The following is a 26,698-nucleotide window of genomic DNA, read 5'->3' on the forward strand; positions in this document are numbered from 1 at the left end:
CTTTATTTTCAGGGTAATCTATTTGAGGGAAAGTGATTCTGGTGGTTACTGTAATGATAAAACAATTCCTTTTGCAATTAATTCCATCACTTTAAAGAAAAATGTTAAGTACAAAATAGAACCGGTATTTGTGGGTTTGGCAAAAATCATGGAGTTGGTACCTGAACGCATGAGGTTTGGGAAACACAGGAGGCTTAGGACAGGGTGCACTGTTGACAACTGGAAACTGAGAGGGCTCTTCCCACCTCTGACCAGCTGTGTGGCCTCGGCCCAGGCATTCGGCCTCTCTGTGGCATCTTTGCCAAGTGGAGTAATAGTGACTCTGCCCTGGCGGTTCCACAGAGTTCTCCGGCAGGACTCAGGATGAGGTAATGAACCTGTGGAGGGGCCATGGAAAGTGGGGGAGGGCAAAGAGGATTACATAAGATAACCAGTGTGTGTGAATGTTCCTGGCAAGCGTTAGCTGTTTGCTGTGGATATCTTTAAGGTGACCCAGCCGGCTTCGGGACTTTCGCCTTGTAAGAGCAAGCTGTACCCTGCTGGAAGGGCAACACCTTTCTGGAGTGAGTTTGGGGGAAAGAAGAACAGAGAGAAAGGAAGCTATGATGTTGCTGGGGGCGGTCCTGGTGCCCAGCTCTGCTGCCGCCGCTGGTGGTGATGGAGGTGGTGGTGGTGATGATGGTAGTGATTTTGGTGAGGGCAATACCGGCAGTGACAATGGCAGTGGTGTGTCCAGTTGGAGGGCCTGCGGGCTTTTGTATCCATAGAGAAGCAACAACTCAGGAGCTCTGTGGGGCTGCCCGGAGGAAGGGACTTAGATTTGTTCTCTGGGCCTTCAGAGCTTTTCAGGAGCCTACAAAAATGTCTGCAAACTCACACACACACACACACACACACACACACACACAAATACCAGATCTAAAATACAAAAAAGACCCCACAAAATTTCAAGTAATAATTGTTTAATTGGAAACTTATGACAGCTAGTCAGTGGCAGCTCATTATACTGAACAGCTAAATATGAATCCTATTTTCTACGGAATGTGCTCTATGGATATTACAATGCATTTATTATGCAGTATGGGGTATGCCTCCAGAACAAAGAATACGTAGGGCTCTATAAGGTTTTTAAATGGCCATGACTGATTGGCAAATAACTTGTAAGATAGTAAGCCCTCCATCGTTGGAAGTATGCAAGGCAATCAGGGATGACTGCCTCTGTGGGATGCTATAGAAGGGGTTCCTGAACACCAGATGACCCTGAGATTTGTTTCTACCCAGAGCCCTCCTATTTTATTATTTTGGGGGCTCCTGATTCCTTCCCTCCCACCCCCTCCAGACACACACACACATCAAGTTGCTGGAGGAAACCTTTGAAATATTCTAAGCTTTTTTGCTGAGGAAACTGGGAATACTAAACTAGTGGGAGGTAACATGGCAAGTCAGAGTCACACCAGGGACTCAAACTCAGGGTCCAAATTCCTAGCCCAGTGCCCTCTCCACCCCTCCCCTCCCTGCTGGGGAGTTTTGCCCCTGGGTGGCAGAGATTCAGACCCCCCTGCAAACATTGGCGATCCAGGGTCTCACCTCCCCCAGAAGAACCAAGGTAGAATTTTCATTTGGCCCCATCCAACCCCTGCCCTGAAAAGTCCACCCCAGGTTTTTCCCACACTTGCCAGCTCACTGCTGGCCGTGGGCTTTGGCCAAGTTACAAAACACCCTAAACCTCAATTTCCTCATCTATAAAATGGAGACAAGTAATGGTGTCCATGTAAGAGGGTTGTTGCAGAGAGATTAAATTGGATAATACAAAATACTTAGAACATTGCCTATACTTTCCAAGTGCCCCATAAATAGGATATTATATTATGATGGTTGTTTTCAGTATGCATCAGTCAATCCAATAAATATTAATTTATTTAATAAATTAAGAGACCCCATTAAGTGCCTGTCTGGGAACAAAAAATTGATCCTGGTCCTCACGATGCCTACATTCCACTTGGGAGAGAGATATAGGGAACAAATAAGGAAGCAAGAAAAAAAGCCAAGAAAAATTGTCCTCTGCAGAGAGCCAAATGGCAGGGATGTGATGGAAGGTCAAGGGAGCTGCCTTGGGGGTCAAGGAGGACCCCCTCCACAGAACTGATATTTGCTCCAAGGTGCCAATGTCCACATTGGCAGCAGATCACAGGCAGAGACCCAAGGAGGAGAGTGCAGCATGTCCAAAACAACAGTGGCCAGGTAGCCACTGAGTCCTGAGAGTAAGGTAGGAGGTGAGAGAGGTGGGGCACAGATCCCATGGGGTCTTGTGAGCCAAAGGGAGTGTGTAAAGGGACAGCGTGGGCGTGACAGAAGCAGGAGGGTGGTGCTGGGGACTGAAGGGAGTTGCAGGATGCCTGTAGGGAACAAAAGTCCAGGCAAGAGATGGCGCTGGCTTGGACTAGGACCAGGATGGCAGCAACCAAGGAAAGTAGCCACATCCAAGATGTAGGTATCTCAGAGGCAGGATCCACTGGGCTTGCTGATGGGTTGGATACTGGGGATGAAGGAAAGACAGGAGTCCAGGACAATGCTTGAATATGTAGCCTGATCCCCTAGGTGGATGAAGGGGAGGCAGAGGCTAGATAAGAGACTCAGGGCTCCTCCCTCAGTCCCAAGTTACATGCACTTTGTGCCCACAATGTCCAGAATAGTCAAATCTATGGAGCCAGGAAGCAGGTTGGTGGTTGCCAGGGACCAGGGAGAGGGAGTGATTGCTTAATGGCCATGGAGTTTCCTTTTGGGGTGATGAAAATGTTTTAAAACCAAACAGAGATGGTAGTTACCCAACATTGTGAATGGACTGAATGCTACTGAATTGTACACTTTGATTTTACGTTATGTGCCTTTCACCTAAATTGAAAAAAAAAATATGAAGGAGAAATTAAGACTCTCTTAAACAAGCAGTGACCAAGGGAATTTGTTGTCACCAGATGTGGCTTCAGGTTCCCACATCAACCATTGGCAGAAGCCAGGTAAACGGCCTGGGGTCTTTTACTGAAAAGAAAACACCACAAAAAGAACTGGTCGCACAAATAGTCAGCGAATGAACTGGATTAGGTGCATGTCTTGGAGGGGTGGTTGGCTTGGACACTCAGAGACTATGGAGTCAGTCAAAGCCCTGCCTGCCTCTTTACCAGCTGTGTGCCCTTGGACAAGTGACTTAACCTCTCTGAACCTGAGTTTCACCATCTGTCAAATGGGAATAATAATAATCTCTGCCTCACAAAGATATTAAATTATCTGTGGGTGCTCAGTAAATGGAAAAGGTAAGTGTCCTGGCCTCTGGTCCAGGTCACCTTCCCCCTCACCGTGATGCTCGAGTGATAACATTCATCATAAGAAAATGTCCACTTTGATGCCACCATCCCTTTCTGGGCTGGTAGACACACATCGAAGGGGTGGGTGGGGCTCTTCAGCCACGGTTACAGAACCCGCCCCAAATTCCAGACAATATTTGGGTCCGTTCACCTCTCAGGCTGTGCAGAGGGGATGCCCCCGGGGGGCTGCCGTGCTTGGGACAAGATGAGCTTGAGAACAGAAGTGAAAACAATCCTGGCTTCTGGACCCTCGTGGCTCAGAACAAATGAAAGAGTGGGACCAAAACTCAGACCACCAGCAACCCAGGGCCTTTCTCTCTAATGAACAGCCTCAACCAGAAATCTGTTACTGCCTTAAGAGGCTTTTACCAAAGGTCCAGCCCACTGTGGCGAAAGAGTTAGAAATCTGCAATGACAAAGATCAAAGACACCCTGGAATGCTATTGCAAAGGTGGACGTATTTTCTGCTGCAAATGCCAGGGCACTCCAGCTGTCTCTTGGAAAAGCCCTAAGGGTAGTTTCTTTCTCTATAGGAAAAGTGAAATAGTAACAACTGAGAACAGGGATTCTGGAGTCAGACAGACTGGGGTTCAAATCCTGACTTTTCCACTTGGTGATGTTGAGACTTTGGGCAACTTAACTTTTCCGAGCCTGGGTTTCTGCATTTGTAAAATGAGGAAAAGATCTCTTGCCACAGGATGTTGCAATAAAGCATAAGTGAGAGGATGTTCAGAGAGCAGAGAGCCCCAGGCGTGTTATGAAATAAGCATCCTACAGATGTTAGTGAGTGAGAGAGGCCTCATTGATGGATGGCTGATTAGGATCCAGAGATCTGGGGTCCCAGACGCTACCAGTTCCCTGGGCAACCTCGGGCCTGTTGATTGAACCTTCAGGGCTGCCTATTGCCTTCAAAACTGAATCCAAACTCCTTAGCACGCCATCCACAGCTACATTTCCACCCCCACCTTGAGAATCAGCTGGAGAGGTTGGCAGAGCCCAGATCATGCAGGGCCAGGGCTTGGCAGGCACTGGCATCTTTATGCAAACAACAGGGGAAGCATTGGAGGGGCCTGGCGTGACGACCAGCCCAAGGCCTGCGCAGTGACTGCGGGGAGAGAGGTCCCTGAGGGTGATGAGCTTGGAGCGGTGGACTTACTGTTAAGGGGCTCCTGACTGAGCAGAACGAGCGCCAGCTCTGGCCTGGAGCCCCTATCAACCAGGTCCCGCTCCTAAGCATCACCTGAGCACACAGCTGCCTTTCCTTTGCTGTTGTTCCCTCTACCTTGTGTGCCCTCCCTCTTCCCTTCTCCACCCTCCAAACTGTGTGGCCTGGATGTTAGTTTGGCAATAGGTGACATCTACCCCAGGTAAGAAGATTCAAAAGGTCCCAAAGGACATATGGTGAAAGAAGTCTTCCCCCCACTCTTTGCCCAGCCCCCATATCCCTCCCTGGAAGCAATCAGTCCCTTTTCACATGTGCCCTTACTGGGCCAGTCTGTGTGTCAATGCACGAGTGCACACACACGTTTCCCCCTTTCGCATGTCACACTCCACACCTGTGGAATCCATCCCACATCAGCCTGAAAGCCTGTGACAGTCCTTTTTTTAAATTCTAATTTTTATTTATTTATTTATTTACATCTTTATTGGAGTATAATTGCTTTACAATGGTGTGTTAGTTTCTGCTTTATAACAAAGTGAATCAGTTATACATATACATGTGTCCCCATCTCTCTTCCCTCTTGCATCTCCCTCCCTCCCACCCTCCCTATCCCACCCCTCTAGGTGGTCACAAAGCACCGAGCTGATCTCCCTGTGCTATGCGGCTGCAATTTATTTTTTATTGACGTATAGTTGATGTACAGTATGATGTAAGTTACAGGTATACAATATAGTAATTCACAATTTTTTTTCACAATTTTTTTTGATTAAACTCCATTTATAGTTATTATAAAACATTGGCTATATTCCCTGTGTTGTACAATATATCCTTGTAGCTTATTTTATACATAATAGTTTGTACCTCTTAATCCCCTACCCCTATATCATCCCCCCCTTCCCTCTCCCCACTGGTAACCACTAGTTTGTTCTCTATATCTGAGTCTGCTTCTTTTTGTGGAAAATAGTGTGGAGGTTTCTCAAAAAACTGTAAAAAGAACTACCATATGATCCAGCAATTCCACTCTTGGGTATATATCTGAAAACAACAAAAACACTAATTTGAAAAGACACATGCCCCCCAATGTTCATAGCAGCTCTATTTACAATAGCCAAGGTATGGAAGCAACCTAAGTGTCCATCAACAGGTGAATGGATAAAGAAGATGTGGTACATATACACAATGGAATAGTACTCAGCCATAGCAAAGAACGAAATCTTGCCATTTGTAGCAACATGGATGGACTTGGAGGGTATTATGCTACGTGAAATAAGTCAGACAGAGAAAGACAAATACTGTATGATAACACTTATATGTGGAATCTAAAAACTACAACAAACCAGTGCAACAGTCCTTTTTCACCTTTTTTTTTTTTTTTTCTGTACGTGGGCCTCTCAGTGTTGTGGCCTCTCCCGTTGCGGAGCACAGACTCCGGACGCGCAGGCTCAGCGGCCATGGCTCACAGGCCCAGCCGCTCCGCGGCATGTGGGATCTTCCCGGACCGGGGCACGAACTCGCATCCCCTGCAGCGGCAGGCGGACTCTCAACCACTGCGCCACCAGGGAAGCCCGCAACGGTCCTTTTGATGACTGCACTGCATACTGTCACCACAGGCAATTTTACACCATTTCCAGGTCGCACGACAAATTCCCAGAAGTGCAACTGCTGGGTCAGTAGTCTGTTTTTAATGTTCATGGGGTTTTCCAGGCCCGATAAAACGTTGCCTTCTGCACACACATGTGCATACACACACATGCACACAGCTGTCACCAGCCACCACCCACAGCATCAAATCTCATTCCTCCAGTTCGCACAGCCTCTTGCTGCCCCCATCACGGGCCCTGCTACTCACCGCTAGGCTGTGTCTGAACCTCCGGGGGCTGGGACCCACCTCGTCCTTTAGGTTAGTCTCCCGGCCCTGGACCCACATCTTGCCCTGGGCTCCTGTGTGAAGGTAAGAAGGAGCCCCAAAGTGCTGTCAGCCTTTCGGAAGTGGAGCTGCAGCCACCGTCTGGGCCTCAGTCACGTGGGTCAGCGCCCCCTGTGCGGCGGCCACTGTGGGTCTTGGAAGGCTCGTCTTCCCTCCCTAAAGAATGAAAGTCACCCCGCTGACGTAACTCCCACCTCTCAGACCCCTTTGGGACTCCTGCCAGCGGCAGAGCTCCCGAGGGTCTGATGCTGCAGCCATTCGCTGATGCCCTTGGCACCAGGTACCCAGGACATTCAAAACGGCCAATGACAGGGGGAGCGTTCTGAGACATTACGGCTCATAAAGCTGAGGAACTGCCTGCCAGGGGCCCAGTGACACCAGCATCTCATTACCTGTGGTGGTAACTGGGAGCAGCCAGCAGGGCCCAGCTGGGCTTACCCCCGCGCCGCTCCCCCAGCGCCTGATGTCCCAGCAGGACAGCTGGCCTAGAGCCATCTTCTGCCTTCCAGTCACATCAGCCTGCGCTCACACTCCCCCCTCCACTCCCGAGGCTTCCCATGGTTCTGTGGTTAAAATCCACCATCTCTCTGCCTCCAAGTGTTTATAGGGGCTATTCTCTGTGAAATCTGCTTGTTCCCCATTTTCACTGAGTTATCTTTTTCCTGTCTGTACAGATCTCAGCTCACATATCCCCCAGACCAAGTCAGGGCTCCACACTACACACTCCTGTGGCTCCCTATGCTGCCCCTTTATAAAACTGTCAACACACTGCAGTTAAATCAGCAGCTCTGCCGTGAGTTGGCCCCACGCCAAGCTGTCGTAGAAGCTCCAAGATGTGTCTGCCGGGCTCACCGCTGTACCCCAGCACCCAGCACGGTGTCTGCCCCTGAACAGCACTCCATAAATATATGGAACATACGTGAATGCTATTTCCTGGTTGTGCTGCTTTAGACAATAATAAAAAAATAATATTTATTATTATGAAATAATAAGCTTATACTATTATTATGTATAATGTAACCTGCCATGCACCAGGTACTAAGTGTTTTACAGACCTTTTCTCTCTGCATTTTCACATTCACCAAGTGAAGAAGGACATATTATTATCCCCATTTTACAAATGAGAAAACTAAGGCTCGGAGAAGTTGCAGTCTTGTGCCTGAGGTCACAAAATTATTAAATGACACCACTGGGATTAAAACCCAGATCTGTCCAATGTCTAAGTCCTTGCCTTTCAGCCCCTGGGGCTCCCTTCACTTCTCTGAGTGTCAGTTTTTTTTTTTTTTTTTTTTTTTTTTTTTTTGCTGTACGCGGGCCTCTCACTGCTGTGGCCTCTCCCGTTGCGGAGCACAGGCTCCGGACACACAGGCTCCGCGGCCATGGCTTGCGGGCCCAGCCGCTCCGCGGCATGTGGGATCTTCCGGGATCGGGGCACGAACCCGTGTCCCCTGCATCGGCAGGCGGACTCTCAACCACTGCGCCACCAGGGAAGCCCTGAGTGTCAGTTTTTGCAGAATAAGGATCAAACGACCTACTCCGCAGACCTGCCCACTGGCTCCCCCAGAAGGTGCCTGGCACGCAGTGGTTGCCTGCTGAATATCGTTTAAAGAAAACAATTGTAAATGATTGCCTGGAAAATCAGATTCATCTTCAAGGTCAAGGGAGAAGCCCAAAGGAGCCTTAACTGATTCCCCCAAATTGCTGGCTACTCCCCCAGTGGCTGTGCCTGGGGTAACAGAAAAGGGGAGCTTCATTTTACTTCCTAATGAAAAGAGAAAAGTGTTGAACTTGGTTTGATAAAATTTGATGAGGAGACTCCAGCCCCCAGACTAGTTAACCTCTAGATGACCTCGCCCCTCTGTTGGCAAACAGAATGTACCACCAGTGGCATCTCTCCTGGGATTTTGTGGGTGAGGAGCAGTGAGAAGGGAGTTGGGGCATCAGGCAGACCTGGTTGGCCTTTGGGCTATACCTCCACTGGTGGGGTGACCTTCAACCCTTCAAGCCCCCATTTTCTTTGCTGCCACAGGGGAGGATTGAGGAGGGTAATGATATTCTGGATTCCACCCACCACAACTCATTCCTAGGGAGACACATTCTGATGGGGAACCACCAAGGATTACACTCAGGGGAGAATCTTCCTAGGGCTCTGGAAACTCAGAATTCTACCCACTGGGATTAAAGAACCCCTCCTTCCTGTGCACCCCAGAAATCACAAGCCTCTGCCAGAGGTGGGTATAAGTGGGGGGTAAAAGTGAGAGGGGATGGAGCAAGTACCTCTGGAAGACTTCCTGGAGGAGGTGACAGAGGAAGCCAAGTCTTGAAGGAAGAGTGAGAGTTCCCCAGGCATGGAAGGGAGGAAGGGCACTCCACGCAGTGGGAATAGCATGTGCAAAGGCACAGAGTCAGAATGGGCCTATGACTTTCAAAACCAGGAGGAATTAAATGCCACCAGAGCTGTTTCTCAAAGTGTTGTCCAACTAAAGGGCACTCGGCAGCAGGAGCTAAGGCTAAAGAGAGAAGAGAGAACCAGGTCAGGAAGAACCTTAAATGTCACATCAAAGATCTATCTATACTTAAAGGCAACCAAGGCTGGTAATGGGAAGTGATCAAAGCAGACTTCCCCGGGCAGAGCCCAGCACAGTGGGTTTAATACACACCTACGAGCACATTGAGTGCACTTAACATACTCAGCTGTGGCTGCTCTTCAGGGCCAATTGGCCACCGTGGCCTCCCAGAGGCACTTGATGAGATGAGTCAGACTGAGCGGGCCCTGCCTTTTGTTACCGCCACATTTGGTAGGTGATGACTGTAGGTGAAGGTCAGAAGCTTCCCCAGGGAGCAGTGAGGGGCACAGCAACCCATGAGCGAATTCTCCAGAAAGTGCCTTTTCAGAGGTCCTTAAGGCAAAGGTGAGAGGATGTAAGAGGAAGCAGTGTGACACATAGAACTGCAGCATCTGTGGTCAACCTGCGAGATGGGGAGAGGAAGTGGCTGAAGCCGGTTTTAATGAATTCCATATCATTTTCACACGCACACATATACACACACACACACACACACTCTGTGTACCCTGGACCTCTCCCTTAGACAACGAGAAATGTTTTCTGGATGGATGGATGGGCAGGACAGATGGATAGGTGGATGGAAGGTGGAGAGAGGTGGTCCAGATCCAGGACCTGCTTACGGACAGACACAGAGCCATATTAACAATGCAAGGTGCCAGCAGTATAACTCAGTACAAAGTGCAGGAGAGGGTGCCCCTGCCTGCAGGCATTCAGGACGGGTTCAGGGTGCACCTGCTTTTTGAAAGTTCACTTTACCCCACTTCTCTTTTACAAAAGACCTACATTAGTACCTGTTTTTGCTAACTGAAAGAAACCCAAGGAGGATTTTTGTTTTATGAAAAAAAGTGAAAAGCAAAAATAGCGTTCAGGTTTGTCTTGCGGTAAACCATTATAGAGGCAGCCTGCACCCCGAGCATAGGGTGCCCCCCCCAGAACTCCTTCCCCAGGAACCACATTCAGCATCTCAACATTGAGCCCCCGTAGCTGTGAACTGTGTCTGAGCATCTGTGCTTTATCTCGATTTATTTTCTGCATCCGTTGGCAAGATGTGTCCTAAGATAACTTCTTCTTTGCTTTACACCATTTCAGCTTTCTAAGGGTTTCAAAAGAATGCTGTACTTTCAGATGGGTGGGGGGAAACATGTTTGAGCCAGGCCTTGAAAAGGGAGTCGTTGATTGAAGACAGGGAAGAACAGGACTCCAGGTGAAGGAGACAGCAAAGGCAAAGGCAGGAGGGAAGAGACGTGCTGCATTTGGGCAAAGTCCTGGTTGCCTGAACGGCAGAGTTAGGGGGACAGTTACAGGGCTGTTTGGTGAGATCCACTTAGAAGGACAAGTTGAAGTCTGGTGCAAGAATGGACATGAAGGCAGGCTGGAAGGGTGTGAGCTGAGTTTGAATCCAGGCTCTCTGGACACTTACTAGGGGGGAGACGTCACGTGGCCTCTCCAAGCCTTGCTCTCCTCAACTGTTAAATAGAGACAGTGATTCCCCTCACTTGGGGGTCATTGTGAGGATGAGATGATATTTCATTTAATATGTATGATATCACCTTGCCCAGGACTCTTCTACAGTACAGATGTGCCATCCTTGGTTGAACCGTTCCCCTGCTGATGGACACTCAGTTTGTCTCCCATTGTTTGCGACTCGCACACCTGCTGACGCAGACGTCCTTCATGGCTCTTCTCATGGTGGTGGTTGTATTGCCACAGCCTGGGTTTCCAAAAGAATAAGTTAGATCTAAGTGATCCAGAGGGGTGTCCATCATATAATAGGAATTTTAAAAGAAATGAGGAAAAGAAGTAGCAGTGTAATGTGTATAGTGTGTATAAAACAGTGTCCTACATGTGTCTGGTACATGCTGAGCCTCAGAGAAAGAAAGTATGGTCTCCATCACACCAAATGGTGAGCAACAGTCACCTCCCTGGTGTGAGGGCTTGGGTATGTGATGGCCCAAATAGTTGGCCCTTCCTGTATACCTCAGGACCCTTGGTTTACTGCAATAAGCATGTCATTGCTTTTAACATTTGAAAGGAAAGTTCAGGAAAGTGTTTTTTATATTAACTGTGATAGTGACAATGACGGTGACCATGATAACAGGGATCTTGGGGTGCCTTGACCCTCTAGGGCCATCATTCTACCCACAGATTGGCAAAAGCTCCTGCCTTCACAAAGGTCCCTGGAAACTTCTGGGACTTAGGCTGTAAGACAGAAACATGACAGGGGTGGTTCTTATTTGAAACTCCAAGAAAAAAGGAACCACCACTCTAGCCCAGCCTGCTAGAGTGGCAGAAGGTGACCAGGAGCCGTGACCCCTGCCCCTACTCAGTGGTTATGACTAAATGATGCCTCTCGTATTCAGGTTGCAAAACCCCTCCAGGCAAGAGCCTAGGGGAGGCTTAATTTATGTCAGATGGTAATGAGCTTGTTTCTGAGAGGGGTTCCACTGTCAGCTTGATTTTCTGCACACTCCCGGATCCCAGGAGATTGCCTGCTGGCTGCTCTCTGGAAAACCAGGATCAGCTTGAGATAAAGGGTCCAGGAATCAAACAGGGCCTTAGCTTGTTTTACATCAATTGGAATCATAGAATATCACCAGTAGGAAGGAATTTAACCTGAGATTTAACCAAGAAGCATTGCATGTGCAGCCATTCTGTTGAAGTGATGTTTGCCGTGAGACAGGAGGTAAGAAGGAAGGAGGAAGGAAGGAACTAGAAACAACCGAAGTACCTGTGATAGAGTGATGATAAAGAAACCACAGCCAGCCGTCCTGGGGACTGTCGTGCAGCCATTAGAAAGACTGAGTGAGTTCTGTACCAGCTGACCTGGAAAGTGAGGTTTAGAGAGATGTTAAGAGCGGGTGTGGAGGGGGGCTGCAGTTGGCAGACTACAACAGCAAGCTAGATCTGGTCCTCTTCCTGGTTTTGTGCAGCCCATGATCTAAGAATAGCATTTACATTTTTAGCTTGGAAACTGTTTTAAAGAGTTTGAGAAAAAAAATCAAAAGAAGAAGAATATTTTGCAACACGTGAAAATGATGTAAAATTCAAATTTCAGTGTCCGTAGTAAAGTCTTCTTGGAGCACAGCCATGATCACTCATCTGCACATTGTCTGTGGAGGGGCTTTCGCACTAAACAAGAGTTGAGTAATTGCAGCAGAGACCTTGAAGAATGCAAATAGAAAAAATTCGCTACCTGGCCCTTTCCTGAAAAAGTTTTTTGGCTCCGCATTTAGAGTATGGTGACATTTTGTAAAACGAGAGTGTGGAACACCGTTTTCGGTGCTTTATCAGAGTAAATGTATTACATTTGCTTATTTTTTCATTCATTTTATCATTTATTCATCATAGGCTTAATGCCTACTGGTGGGGCCAGGCACTGGGAACTAGCAGTGAACAAGCAGATACAGCGCCTGTTTTCATGGAGCTTAGAGTCTGTGTCTAGATCTTTCTTTCACTAGTATAAACAACCCTAGCCCCTCCAACTGTATCTCACATGATGATTTGGTGGTCCAGGCCCTTGCATCCTGCCTCCCATCCTCCTCCTGCTATGTATCTTCATTGCTTCTGTCCCTTCTAAGGAGTGGTGCCGGACTGGTCCCATGCCTCCTGGTGTCTCGAAAGGAGGTCAAGGTCTAGAAGGGTTCGTCTTGAATCAGGTCACACTCTCGGTCTGGTTTCAACATGCTCAATACTCAATCTTTGCATTTCTAGCTCACGCTCTCCAGTGGACTCCAGAGGGAGAGGCAACAGTGCTAGACCCCTGTCACTTGGATGGGAGCAGCCGCCCGCTATGGAGAAGGCTGCAGCCATGTCTCCACCTGATGCCTCCCAAATAAAACCAAAGCCACCTCCAGACTCATGCCCCAGTGCGTCAGTCTCTATGCAAAACCTGGAGAGTGGAGACCTGTTCAGTCCCAGGAGGAAGCCGGCTCTGCCAAGGGGTCATTTGAGGACTGGGGTTTGAACCAGGAACCTTGCTTCAAGGACTAGTTTCCCTCATCTTCCTTCATACTCATGCCCAACACCTCCTAAGAGCCAGCTTTATTTATTTCTAGAAAAACAGCACTGGATCGGTCATTGCAGCCTCTCCACATTTGGACACTTCTCTTGGCTCTGTTGGGTAGCTTGGAGCCCAGTGGTTGACATAATTGACCCTTTGGGGAGCTGGAAGAGAAGTAACCGGGGGCCGGAGGCAGGGGAAGGAGCCATAGGGTCCCAGGATGGAGTCCAATGGCACAACCTCTTCCTTTTGCCTGGACCCTGCTGCGTTGAAGATCACCGTCAGCGTGGTCCTCACCCTCCTCATCCTCATCACCATCGCTGGCAATGTAGTCGTCTGCCTGGCGGTGGGCTTGAACCGCCGGCTCCGCAGTCTGACCAGCTGCTTCATCGTGTCCTTGGCCATCACTGACCTGCTCCTCGGCCTCCTGGTGCTGCCCTTCTCGGCCTTCCACCAGCTGTCCTGCAGGTGGACCTTCGGCAAGGTCTTCTGCAATATCTATACCAGCCTAGATGTCATGCTCTGCACGGCCTCCATCCTCAACCTCTGCATGATCAGCCTCGACCGGTACTGCGCTATCACAGATCCCCTGCGCTACCCCATGCTGGTCACCCCTGTCCGTGTCACCATCTCCCTGGTCTTAATTTGGGTCATCTCCATCACCTTATCCTTCCTGTCTATCCACCTGGGATGGAACAGCAGGACTGAGACCAGCAGTGCCAATCACACCATCCCAAAGTGCAAAGTCCAGGTCAACTTGGTGTATGGCCTGGTGGACGGGCTGGTCACCTTCTACCTGCCTCTGCTGGTCATGTGCATCACCTACTATCGCATCTTCAAGATCGCGTGGGATCAGGCCAAGAGGATCCATAACGTCGGCTCCTGGAGGGCAGCCACCATCAGGGAACACAAAGCCACAGTGACCCTGGCAGCCGTGATGGGGGCCTTCATCATCTGCTGGTTCCCCTACTTCACCGTGTTTGTTTACCGTGGGCTAAAAGGGGATAATGCCATCAACGAGACCTTCGAAGCCGTGGTTCTGTGGCTGGGCTATGCCAACTCAGCCCTGAACCCCATCCTGTACGCTGCACTGAATAGAGACTTCCGCACGGCATACCAGCAGCTCTTCTGCCGCAGCCCCACCGACCACAACACCCACAGAACTTCTCTGAAGTCCAACAGCTCTCAGCTGATGAGGATTCCAAGCCAAGGACCCAGGTGGCAGGAAGAGAGGCCCCTGAGGCTCCAGGTGTGGAGTGGGACAGAGGTCACGGCCCCCCAGGGAGCCACAGACAGGTAACTGCCCTGGCAGTTTGTGTGTGGGACGGGGCACAGGGACGGGGTCCCACTCATGGTAACAGCTGTTCACGAGGTGCTGCTTTGGATGTTATGTGCTGGTAATTCTTCATGAGCCCTTTGCAAACCTCATGTTATTCCATCCTCCCAAACACCCCCTGAGGTAGAACTTTTTACCTCCATTTTTAAAAGGAGCAAGTCAAATCGCAGAGAACTTGGCCAGGGCCGCACAGCTGGGATCTGGATAGAGCTCCCCTGACTCAGAACTGGTGGACCTTTTTTCTAGCTACCTTGTCCTTACAATCAGGAGTCCTAAGTTTGAGGTCCAACTCGACCACTTAGTTAATGGTCATGTGTTCACCTAAATCTGCCAGGACAGCCCTCAAATGGCCATGTAATAATGCTGCTGCCTGGGGGTTAAATCAGAGACCCCACTCAGCCCACCATCACTGAGCACCCTTTATGCATCAGCTCTTACTTTGGGGGTGCTCAAGTGGAAGGAGAAAGAGGACTGGCCAAGTTGGGAAGGCAAAGCCTTGAAAGCCAGGATTGTACATTGTACTGTAGGTCTTAAGGGAAGATGGAAGGATTAGAAGCAAGGATGGGTATAACGCAAGCACCTTTGTACTTTGGAAAGAGGGCTCTGGTTGTCCCCTAAGACGTGGACCAGAAGAATGAAATGGGGACAGCAGTGAAGGGGGTTGTGGTACTGGTCCATGAGAGAGAAGAGAACAGAGCAAAATCTAGGAGGCTATTAAAAAATTGTCTTGTAGACCATTGGATACCTGGGATGCAGGAGATGCAAGAGAGAGGATGCCCCAGGACTCCACCCCTGAGAGGGACCCAGGCTGAAAAGATAAACAGGATCAGAAGGACACTGAGACCAATTCACTGCTGACAAAGCCCATGCAAGGTATTAAGGGCTACCTCACCAAAGACTTGAGTGGCCTGAGGAAGCTCACACATGGAGAGAAGGTTTTAGGTCTGAGCAAGCTCTACCTAGCTGTTGAGAGGAATAAATGAAAGGATGCTGGTAGAATATCTGACACATGCAAATGCTCAATAAATGTCACTTTCCTTTGTCTTCCCACAGACCATGCCTTTGCCCCCCAGAATGCTGGTCTGTGTGACTGACTTATCCATTCATTCATTCATTCATTCATTCACAAACATTTGTCAACTTCCTATCACATGCCAGGAACAGTGCTGAGCTCCAGGGATGTAGAAGTGACATTTTGGCATCTGTTTTGATGGACAGGTATGGCAAGTCTTGGTACAGCCTTGGTCTCAGCTCTGTGGCTTGAGCCAGTCTCTGCCCCTCTTGGGCCTCAGTTTCCTCATCTCATAGAATGTGGGGTCTGTCCTCAAGCAGCCTGCCCTGGTCACCTCCCAGAGCCACCTGAAGCACACATGTGCTAAGGGGCGCCAATAGGCTCTATGACCCCCAGTAGGATACTTGTCCTCTCTCGACCTTTGAGCATCGGACTTGAGAAAAGCTTGGATGGACTCTGCACACTCACACCCTCTGGGTGCTGGTCCCTGTGGAGCATTGTGGGGGTGAAACTGCCCAACTGGACCCTCGGCCTTGTGTCCCTCTGGTCCTTGCAGGAGCCAGATGTGGAGTGTCCTGCCATAGACTTTGGTCCTGGGCCCTCCACCCGTCTACTGCTATCCTTCTGGAACAAGCTTCATTGCTCCTGCATCCAGCCTCCTCCAGGCCTCCCTGCCTCTAGACTCTCCCTCTCAAATCCATCCTCCAAGCCACCTAAAGGCATCTCTCCAAAATGCAGACGGGGAGGCTTCCACGTCTGGCCTTGATAGATAAGATGACCCTGTCCTCCCACACTGCCTCATTCAGGAAGCAGACTCTGGTACAAAGCAAATTTAGTTCACAAAACAAACAAAGGACAAAGCAGGGGGTGTGGACTCTAGAGAAGGCTGTTGACAAGTTCATTCTGGTTGCCATCCCACTTGCTACTGCTCTTACCTGTGGGACCCGGGTTAATAGCCTGCCTCTACCCCCAATCCTTAGGGAGACATGGAGCAGGCACTCACCAGCAATGGGCAGCCCTCACTGAACACCCACTAGGTACCAGTTTTAGGTTTGCCACTATTTCTATGTATTAATCTTTCTGTGACGGCATCTTATCCCCACCCCTGTACCAGATGCTAGGGTGCAAAGGGAAATAAAGCCAGCCCCCCATCTCATGCCACCACCTTCACCACCTGTCTGGTTGAGGAACAGACTGGCCACGGTTCAGAGCAGCACGTGCCCAGGCTTGAAACCCAGTGTGCAGGGCAGCCAGAGGAGGCAGCGCCTGGCCCAAAGAGCCCGTCCCCGGGAGCAGACCTCTGAGCTGAGCCTCAAATGCGGAGGGGAAAGACCCCTTCCTCCAGGGTGGTGCTGGATCCTTTAGACCCGGGGCCTCATTTCATTCTCCACGCAACCCTGTGCAGTTGATACTTGTTTAGTTTCCACTTTACAGATGGGGAAACTGAGGCTCAGAGAACTTAAGTAAATTGTTCAAAGGACACAAGCTAATGATGCAGCCAAAACCAAGAGCTGAGCAAAAACGAAAACAGCAGCCCCATTACCAACTGTCTTCTGGGTGCCGGGCAGGCTGGGGCAGGGAGCGTCCACCTCCTCTTCTGATCATCACAGCCACCCTGGCCACCAAGGCCGGCTGAGAGGCCATGCCTGCCTGGGTCACACACAGCAGCCGTGGCGCAGAGGGGTCTGGCAGAGGAGGCTGGGGAACCAGTTGGAGGGCCTCATGCTATGGTTGGGGGGATGGGGATCCAGGAAGCCAGGAACAGCCCGAGTTTGATTTTCCAGTAGAGGCTGCCAGGGCGACTGGGGACTTGGGTGGCCCTCCATAAGGCTGGCTCCCAGCTTCCCTGATGACCGATAGTGTGTCCTTCCTGCTTCCCATCTGGGACCAAAACCCAGCATTGACCTGACAGAGAGCTCTTATCCCTGCCAAGGGGCCAGGTGTCTGCCCTTGGTTGGTGATGACGGAGGTTGCAGGGTGTTCGGGTGGGGGGCGGCACAGTCACGCAAGGGGAGACTCCAGGGGACAGTGGCTGAGCTGTCTGGTCCTCCCTGCCCTGAGGCCAGCCAGCAGCCATCTCCCCAGCAGGATGCTCTGTCTGCCCCTTCCTGATCCCATTGTCCACCCTTACCCCGCCCCTCGTCACCTCTACCCTTCTCTGATCCCAGCTCCCCAACCTCACCCCTTCTGCTCCACTGACCCTGCTCAGTAACCCCCACTGCTTCTACTGAATACAGGCCTGCATTCATTTCCAAGGTAGGGCTGCTGTAACAAATGACGGTGAACTTGGTGACTGGAAACGAGACGGATTTCTTTTCTTACAATTTGGGAGATCAAGAGACAGAGATCAAGATGTTGGTAGGGCTGGTTTCTTCTGGAGGCTTCAGAGGAGAATCCGTCTCCTTGCCTTTTCCGGCTTCTGGGGGGCACCCGCACTCCTTGGCTTGTGGCCCCTTCCTCACATCACGCAGACCTTCGCCTCCATGGTCGCATCTCCTTCCCCTCTTCAGTAGCCAAATCTCCCTCTGCCTCCTTCTTCTTCTTTTTTTTTTTTTTTTCTTTTTTTTCGGTACGCGGGCCTCTCACTGTTGTGGCCTCTCCCGTCGTGGAGCACAGGCTCCGGACGCGCAGGCTCAGCGGCCATGGCTCATGGGCCCAGCCGCTCCGTGGCATGTGGGATCTTCCCAGACCGGGGCACGAACCCGTGTCCCCTGCATCGGCAGGCGGACTCTCAACCATTGCGCCACCAGGGAAGCCCTGCCTCCTTCTTTTAATAAGGGCACTTGTGATTACATTTAGGGCCCACTGGGATAATCCCGGATAACCTCCCCATCCCAAAGTCCTTAACTTAATCACATGTGCAAAGTCCTTTTTGCTATATAAGATAACTTTCTCAGGTTCCACCGATGAGGGTGTAGACGTCTGGGGTCCACGTTCAGCTACCACAAGTCCCAGCTCCCTGGCTTAGCATTAGAGACCCTTCATGATTTGGTCCCTGACCACCTCCGGACACCATCCCCAGGCCCACACCCACCCTCCTGCCCCTTCTGCCCCCACCAAAACAAACCACTCAAGAGTTCTTTCATTCACAAGCACTCACCAAGAATTTGCTACACGCCAGCACTGTTGGGGGTGTAGCAGTGAGCGAAGCAGAGGCCCTCCTCCCAGAGGGATGTTATTCCAGCACAGTGGTTCTCAATTGTGGGCCCCCAGCCAGCAGCAGGCTTCTGGGAGCAAAGTAGCTGAGGTCCGGCCACACAGCCTCATCCATCCATGGCAGAGCTAGGATTCCAGCCCAAGCCCGTCTGACCCCAAAGCCAGGCTCTTTCCATGAGGAAATGCTGAATGGACTTGAATTTAGCCCAGGCTCTGAGTGCTACTCCCATAGACAGCAGATGGGGAAACTAAGGCCCAGGGAGGCAAGTGACCTGAGGCCCAGAGCAAGCTGGGGAGGGGCAGGGAGTAGACCCTGTATCTCTGGACCCCCTCCCAGGGCTCCTGGGTCTTTCCCCATACACTCCCTTGCCCTGTGTAATCTCCCCAGGTAGGGAGATAAGACTCCTGAGCACCAGCCTGTCTCTCTCCAGGGCGGGCGGGCACTTCCTCCTCTCTGCAGAGGTCCTGTGCTTGAGGCTGTCACCCTCCCAGGGGCTGGAGTTTGGAGTCAGAGCTCAGAAAAAAGAGGCGCAAAGGGAGGCCAGGAGCCACAGGTGCCCCCCTGCTGCCAGCTCTCTCCCCTCACAGGCCTCTTGCCAGAACTGCCAGGGCCCGCCCACCTTCTGCTGCCAGTGAGAGAGTGTTTCCTCCAGCTGGGAGTGAGCCTCTGCTCTGCCCTTCTGGTGCCCTTGGACTATGATACAGAGTTCTTATCCTGACCAACAAGGCCCTGCCCTGCCCGACTCTTTCCGCTGCCCTAACGCCTCCTCTGGGCCCCTCGGTCCTGTCCCCAGGCCATGCCTCGTCCCATCCCACGCACCCTCCTCTCAGCCCAAGGCAGTCTTCTTACCCCTCTTGGGACATCCTATCTGTTTTCTGTGTCTGCTCCCCAAGACCGCAAGCTCCCTGAGGGCAGGCTCACGTCTCTGTTGGTCCCTGCCTAACACCTAGCACAGTGCCTGACACAGGACGCCCAGTAATATTTGTTGAATGAATAAGTGAATGAACGAATGCATGAATATCTCCTTCTAGGTCCCCAAGAGCCCTGAGAAGTGACTAATACCACCAGTCGCTTTAGAGATCAGGGAACCAAGTCTCGAAATGCCAAGTTCCAGGAACACAGTGGGAACTCACACATTCCTGGTTCTCTTTTCTAACTTTGACATCACTGTGGGCCTCCCTCCAAGTTGTGGTGTCAGCAGCGGGCCTCACAGAGGAATCTACTGGCCGCTCTAAATCATAGAGTCTGTGGGTGGAAAGAGTCACACCCCTCACCCTGCCTCCCAGGAAAGATGAAGGGATCCCAGAGTTGGGGTGGGAATCCAGAGTTCAGACAACCTGGATGTGGTCCATTGTGTCTCCACGCCATGTCCCCATTTGGCCAGAGTTTGGGGGCTGGGGGAGGGTGGAAGTGGCTTTATCTTCTGCTCAAAGTCCAGTCTGGTCCGGCAGAGGAGGCTGCAATTCCCTTAGCAGTAAAAAGGTTACATGACTGATGTACACACACTTCTTAAGAAGGACCTTTGCTCAGAAAGGAGATTTTGCATAATTTACCCCTTCAAGAGCCCAGACTTGTTTATTTGTATCATTTGGGTCCTGAAATAGGCTAACTTTTTGGCACGTTGATTCCAGCATCTCTTAAGGGGCCTTTCTGAGCACTCTTTGCAGAGGCGCCCAGAGCAGCTGGTCCCCGTACCTTCTCCCCCACCACCCCCCAGCCCCCGCCCTACCCCCAGCTAAGGGGCCTGGCTGCCCCCTGCACACTGGCGTCCTGCTGGCTGCTGCTTTGTCACCTCTGCCCTCTGTGCCTGGTGGTCCCACCACAAGGCTACCGGGGTGTCTTCCTGCCTCCGTGTGGAAGTTAGGGAGGCCAGTATGAGCCCTAGTCCCCCGCTAGTTAGGGGTTGGGTGATGTTAGACAAGTCATTGACAGTCTGAGCTGAAGTTTCCTTACCTATAAAACTATGATAATTATCAGACCTACTTTGCAGAATTGTGAGAATAAAATGGAGTCAGGGATACAGGCACTTAGCACAGTTCCTGGCAGGTGGCAGGTGCTTTAACAGACTTAACAGACATGAATTTTCCTTCTTTGCCATCCATCTCTTTCTCTTTTTCTTTCTTTTCATTTTGTCTCTTTTCTGTCCTTTTCTATCTTTCTTTTTTATAACAGTTTTATTGAGATATACTTCATATGCTATACGATTCACTCATTTCAAGTGTACAGTTCACCGGTTTTTGGTCTGTTCACAGAGGTGTGCAGCCGTCACCACAGTCAATTTTAGAACATTTTCATCACCCCAAAGAAACCCTGTAGCCTTCAGCTATCAACCTCCAGATCCCTGCATTCCCCAGACAACCACAAATCTACTTTCTATCTCTATAGGTGTGCCTATCCTGGACATTTCAGATAATCCGTGTGCTTTTGTGCCTGGCTCTTTCACTTCGCATGATGCTGTTGAGGTTCTTTCTTTATTTTCTGTCTGTTCTTCCTTCCTTTCCTTTTCCCGTTCTGTTTTGTGTTTTCTTTCCCTCCCTCCCCCCATTCCCTTCTGTGTCCATGGTCCCGTTTCTCCTTCACCGAGTGCTTGGGCTTTATGGCAGCTCTTGGCAGTTGGTAGGCCCTTGGGGAGGGGGGAAGGAGGCTGCATTCTGGACCCACAGGTGGCCCACGTCCTTACCTCCCGCCTGGGTGGGCTCGGAAAGGCCGTTCTCAGGCCTGCGGGGCCTGCACTTCTACACGGCTGCGGGCAGAGCAGCGGCTGCAACAAGGTATTAACGCTTTTCATCTTCTGTCTCTTCAGAGAGTTTGGGGAGTGAGACCCCCTTCCCAGCCCTGGAGAGGAAGTCAGGGGAAGAGCAGAGGGAGAGGAGGTGGGAAGCCTTTTACAACCTCAAAAGTCAAGGAGAATAAATCGTGGCCCCCACCAGGAGTCACTTGAAAGGTAGAGAACCCCTCCTTTACCTCCCTGGTGATTGTGCCTTTGAAGCGAGCTGGAGGCCCCGCCAGTACCCCGCCAACCTCCCTCCCTCCCTGGCTTTGCACAGACCCCTGCCCCTGCCCTTTCCCCACCTTCCCTTCTGGTTCCTTGTGCAGCAGATCTGACAGGACTGCTATGGAGCTGCCTTCCCAGGGGCTGTGAAGGGGAGGGAAGGCGAACCATGCCTTCGGGGCCGCTGCTAGTAGCTTCGTACCCAGGAGAAAAAGGTGAACACTCTAGGTGAACAAATTCAGAGAAAGCCCTTTCTCCAGGGAACCCAGCCCCAGGCCACACAGCTTGGCAAGCAGAAAGAGGTCTGGATTTCAGCCCCGATGCTCTTGTGCAGAGAACAGCCTAAGCAACCACAGGGAGGCCCTGCAGACCTTCCAGACCCCTGGGAGACGGCAGGGTGGAGGGCAGGGCTCTGCAAGCCTCTTCTGCAGAGGGCCAGATAGTAAATAAGTTAGCTTTACGGCACCTATGCTCTCTGTCACCACTACTCAACCCTGGTGGTATGGCACAAAAGCAGCCCCAGACAATACTTAAATGAATGGGGTGGCTGTCTTCCAATAAAACTTTATTTATGGGCACCAAAATTGGAGTTCCATATCATGTTCACCAGTCACAAAATGTTATTCTTCTATTCACTTTTGTTTTCAACCATTTCAACAAAATAGGTGGTGGGCTGAATTTGGCCCACAGCCTATATCGTCTGCCAACCGCTGGTGTAGGGGAAAGGAAAGGGTGCCAGTTCCAGCCCCAGCACTTGCGGACTCCTTGACTCTAGGCAGGTGGCTTGCCCTCTCTGAGCCTCAGCTTGCTCATCTGCAAAATAGGGATAAAAATACCTCCCTGTGAGGATTGTGATGAGGCTTAGCACTGATTTGTGCAAAGCTCCCGACACAGGGTAGATGCTTGTAAGGGGTAATTTTTCTTTCTTCCTTTCTTTTCCCTTTATTTCTTCCTTCTCTCCCTCCCTCCCTCCCTCCCTCCCTCCCTCCCTTTCTTCCTTCCTTCCTTCCTTCCTTCCCTCCTTCCCTCCTGTGGCCCCTCTGTAAAGGAGCAGCTGAAAAGTCCATGGCAGGCTCTGTGGCCTTGTGTCTCAGCTGTGCCACTGAATCGCTCAGTTTGGACCCTGACCCTGAGCCTCGTGTCCCTCCTCTGAAAATGGGGGGCTTGGATCCATCTCAGGGGACCATTCCAACACTAATTATATATAAATGCTTAACAAGAGAAATTATGCCAAACCCCCAACTGTGTTTGTGTCAAAAATCTTCTGGCGAGGGCAAGGAGGAACCTGTTTTTCATACTAATAAATCACCCTGAGTATGCAGGCAAATTCAGTAAAACATGTCCTTGTTGCAACCTGAGCTTTGAGTGCAGGGGTCACAGGCAGGTAGGGACGCAGATTGGGTACAGGACAGAGCTCCTACAGAGACCCAGCCTGGCAGACAGGGGACCGGGGTTTCTCACTGCCTCTGCCACGGACAGGCTGTATGGCCTTTAGAAGATCACATCCGTCTCTGAGCCCCAGTTTCCTCATCTGTCAAAGAGAGCTAAGGCTTCTAGCAGATGTCACTGCTCTTAATGAAACAGCAGTGAGTCACAGGGCTCTCTGTTTTAGGGTGATGCTATGTTCATTAAACCTACAGCAGCTGTTTGTGGTAGTGTCAGGGGACAGGGACGGGGTGTGCCTGAGACCCAATGGGTATTTTAGGGTGTCCTTTTTTTTAAAAATAAACTTATTTTATTTATTTTTATTTTTGGCTGCGTTGGGTCTTCGTTGCGGTGCGCGGACTTCTCATTGCAGTGGCTTCTCTTATTGCGGAGCACGGCGCGTGGGCTTCGGTAGTTGTGGCCCACGGGCTTAGTTGCTCCGTGGCATGTGGGATCTGCCCGGGCCAGGGCTCGAACCCGTGTCCCCTGCATTGGCATGTGGATTCTCAACCACTGCCCCACCAGGGAAGCCCTAGGGTGTCCTTTTAATGCAAGGCTGAATAAATCTTTGTGTCTTCTTCTCCCAGCCTGAGGCTCCCCTGAGAAGTGAGGACCATTCCCTCCCTGTCCATCTCTGGGCAGGGAGGTTGGGGGCAGGGGAGTTTGTCCCAGCTCCCAAAAGTGGCATGTGGCTCTGCTTGTCTACATCTGATCGTGCAGAAGGCTGCAGCTTGCAGGGAGGGCCACAGGCTTTGGGACTCACGGGCGGGTGGATGAGACTCAGGCCTTCCTCATTCCAGGACTGAGCACATGCCAATGTCACCCAGGGACAGACGCTCTGGGTGGGCAGCAGGGCATTCCCCAGCACCCAGAGGATTTGGGGGAACTTCCCTTTTCCACGCTGACTTGGGAAACACAGAATATTTATAAATACTTCCTCATCATTGAAATGGAACTTTGAAAGTCAAAGAGAAACTCCATTCCTCTTGCCATCTTACACAAGCCCTGAAGTCACGCTCCGTACTCCCTTTCTGTCACTCATGAAAGATGTGGTCCTGATATCATGGCGACAAGAGGATCCACATGTGGAGATCCTAAGCAGGTCTCTGCGTTAGGAGCTGCTGAGTCTTACTGATTCATTCACTCAGTCGTTCTTTAGTGCCCCTTCCCCTAGGGTGTGTGTCGGGGGAAGGAGTGGGTAAAGGGGGTGACTCGTGGATCTATGAGATGAGCTGTTAGGGTACAGACTTGTGGGATAAGTGCTGGGACCTGGCAGGAATGGGGACCAAGAGGTCCCCGAGGTGGCCCGGGAATCGGGCAAAGCCTCCTGGAAGGGGTGATGGCGCAGCTGAGTCCTGAGGGACAGCAGGAGTTTCCTAAGCTGAAGGACAGAGGTTAGAGGTGCCATCCTAGGCAGAGGGGGCTGGAAGTGGGGGAGGAACGGAGGGACAGGGCGGGGAGAGAGGGACCGGGGGTTCACAGACGATGGGAAGGTGACGGATGGGCAGGTGCTTCCTTTTCTAAAACTTTGTCCCCATCTGAAAAGTAGGACTGATCATCCCAGCCCCTCCCTCCCAGGGCTGGGAAAAGGACCCAGGGCGTTAATGCTTGGCTTGGGACAGAAGCTTAGAGCAGAGTGCTGAGTCCACTCAGGTGTAAGATTCTTTGCTTCATTCTGCTCTGGATGCCCACAGGCCACCACTTCACGGATGGCAGGAAAACGTACATTTTCCAGGTCAGGGGCTCTCAGGCACTCCCAGCTGTAAGCGTGGTGACTTTGGAAGTTGAACCCAGTCAATACAAGAGTCTCTCCACTGCCCCTCCTTCCCTCCAGGGCAAGCTAAGCTCCTGGAGGCTGTCTGGCCCCCACGGCTTCCTTCTCCATCCATGGTGCCCATGCCATGCCTGGGCGCTGGGGACACAGCTGGCTTGCTCCAGGCTTTCCCTGCGTTGCTGAGGAAGAACCACACCTTCCCAAGGTCCTCGGCCTCTGCTACAGGCCCCCAGGCCCCCAGGAATACCCCAGCAGGCAGGCCCCAAGGCCCAGCCACAAGCTAGGACTCACTGTAGGTATGGGAGATTTTAGGGGCCTCTTGTACCCCATGTGAGAGCAGAGGAACTGGGGTACAGAGCTCCGTGAAGCCTCCTCATGGCCATGTCTGCAGGCCCACCCCCTTGTCCTAGGAAGTAGGACACAAGCCCCTCTACTTTCAGACCCTCACCTCACCTCCAGTGAGCATTCTGACCCCCAAAGGAGAGGCTGGGGGCAGGGCCCACTCTAGCAGCTAACTCAGCCTCCTGCCCCAGCTTCCTCTCTGGGTGGTGGGGAACTGCTCTCACAGGCTCCTGAAAGCCAAATGCCCTTGAACTCTCTCACCATTGTTTCTGCTTCTGTTCCGAGTCACTGCCTGAATGGCTGGGCGGGGTGGGGTGGGGGTTGGCACTGACAATGGGGACAAGCCCACTACATCTCAAATTAGTATCCTCTCCCACCCCACCAGCGATGCACCATACACCTGACACACTGGCCCACGTTCAACACCTAACTAGCCGGTGATGGTGACTAGTAACCACTACTGCCCTGGGAATGGTTGAGCCTGGTAGAGTCAGACTGCCTGATTGACCCTGGGCATGTTACCTCTCCGTGCCTCCATTTCTTCATCTATAAATGGGGATGCTGCTAGTACCCACTTCAAAAGATCGTTCTAAGGGTTCGAGGAGGGAATAGATATACAGGCCCGAGAACAGTGTCGTCCACAGCAGTTCACTGGCAGGCATGGGGCTCCATGAGGAGCCTCGTGATTGACTAAAATGTTCCCCTATTGTTGTATTTTGTCCTTGTCTCGACGTTATTTTTGCTCTTATAAGCAATCCTGTGATGAACATCTCCATGCAGAGAACATTCTGTTTCTTTCAAATTATTTCCCCAGAAACTGAATTTCTGGAACCGGAATTACTGGTGGAAGGAGAGGGATATTTGAGGCCTTTTGTTACACTTTGCTTAATTGTTTTCTAGACTGGTTGTACGGGGGCCCACCAGCCACCTCTGAAGGCATTACTTCCTGGACGTCACGCAGGGGGAGGGTCCTAGAAGGGCTGTGAGGGGGGCTGACTAAGGCAGAGGTATAGCTGGCAAGGAGAAGGGGTCTCTGGCATTTAAGGATGGACAGAGGGGCAGGGAAGAGGGAGAAGAAGGGGCTGAGGAGGAACCATCAGAGAGGTGAGCCCACGTCCAGGGCCTGAGCCGTTCAGAGCCTACAGAGCAAGTAAGTCTTCAGTCAAAAGAACTGGCATAGTGATGCCAGGAGCTGAGCCCAGGATGCAGCGCCCTACCCACCTGGATGACCTTGGGCAAATGGCAGCCTCTCTGAGCTTCCATTTCCCATCGATGAAATGGGCATGACCTTTTGCCTGCCTCAGAGGGGTGGGATGGAGTGAGTGATAGGACATGACTTTAGGAGTTGCCTCGGGCACTGTGGGTTCTTTTTCCGAGCACCCACTGACGTGAGTGGGCAGGGTTTTGGGGGTTTCCTTTGGTTTTAAAAAACATTACAGAGTTTCAGGGAGAGGACTGGGCAAGCCAGCCAGTCTCAAATAGAGGTTACTTAGGGTAAACGCAAGATCTCCCTTGGGACTGGGCAGATCTGAGCATGGCCTAGAGTCCACATGCATTGGACGGGGAGGGGAGGTGGGGGCAGGGAATCTCCAGCTTTGCAGGTGGGCCAAGCTGGGCTCTTTCAGTCCTCCACCACTTATTTGCT

General features: G+C 51.3%; 1 protein-coding gene across 6 annotated transcripts in view; it reads left to right on the forward strand.

Moving 5' to 3' along the window:
* Positions 1-26,698, forward strand: part of HRH2 (histamine receptor H2) — a 47,859-nt gene that overhangs the window by 12,174 nt on the left and 8,987 nt on the right. For 4 of the 6 annotated variants that reach the window (XM_082622080.1, XM_082622077.1, XM_082622078.1 and 1 more), the window contains one exon: positions 12,727-14,311. In XM_082622080.1, coding sequence (XP_082478206.1) covers positions 13,236-14,311 — 1,076 coding nt within the window. In that variant the 5' untranslated portion in view covers positions 12,727-13,235. Of the gene's footprint in view, positions 1-5,611; positions 6,188-12,726; positions 14,312-21,323; positions 21,465-26,698 lie in introns of those variants that run through there. The other 2 variants (XR_014294151.1, XM_082622079.1) reach the window with 2 other exon arrangements.

Source organism: Mesoplodon mirus (genome assembly GCF_964341445.2).
Source record: "Mesoplodon mirus genome assembly, chromosome: 5".
Classification (NCBI taxonomy): domain Eukaryota; kingdom Metazoa; phylum Chordata; class Mammalia; order Artiodactyla; family Ziphiidae; genus Mesoplodon; species Mesoplodon mirus.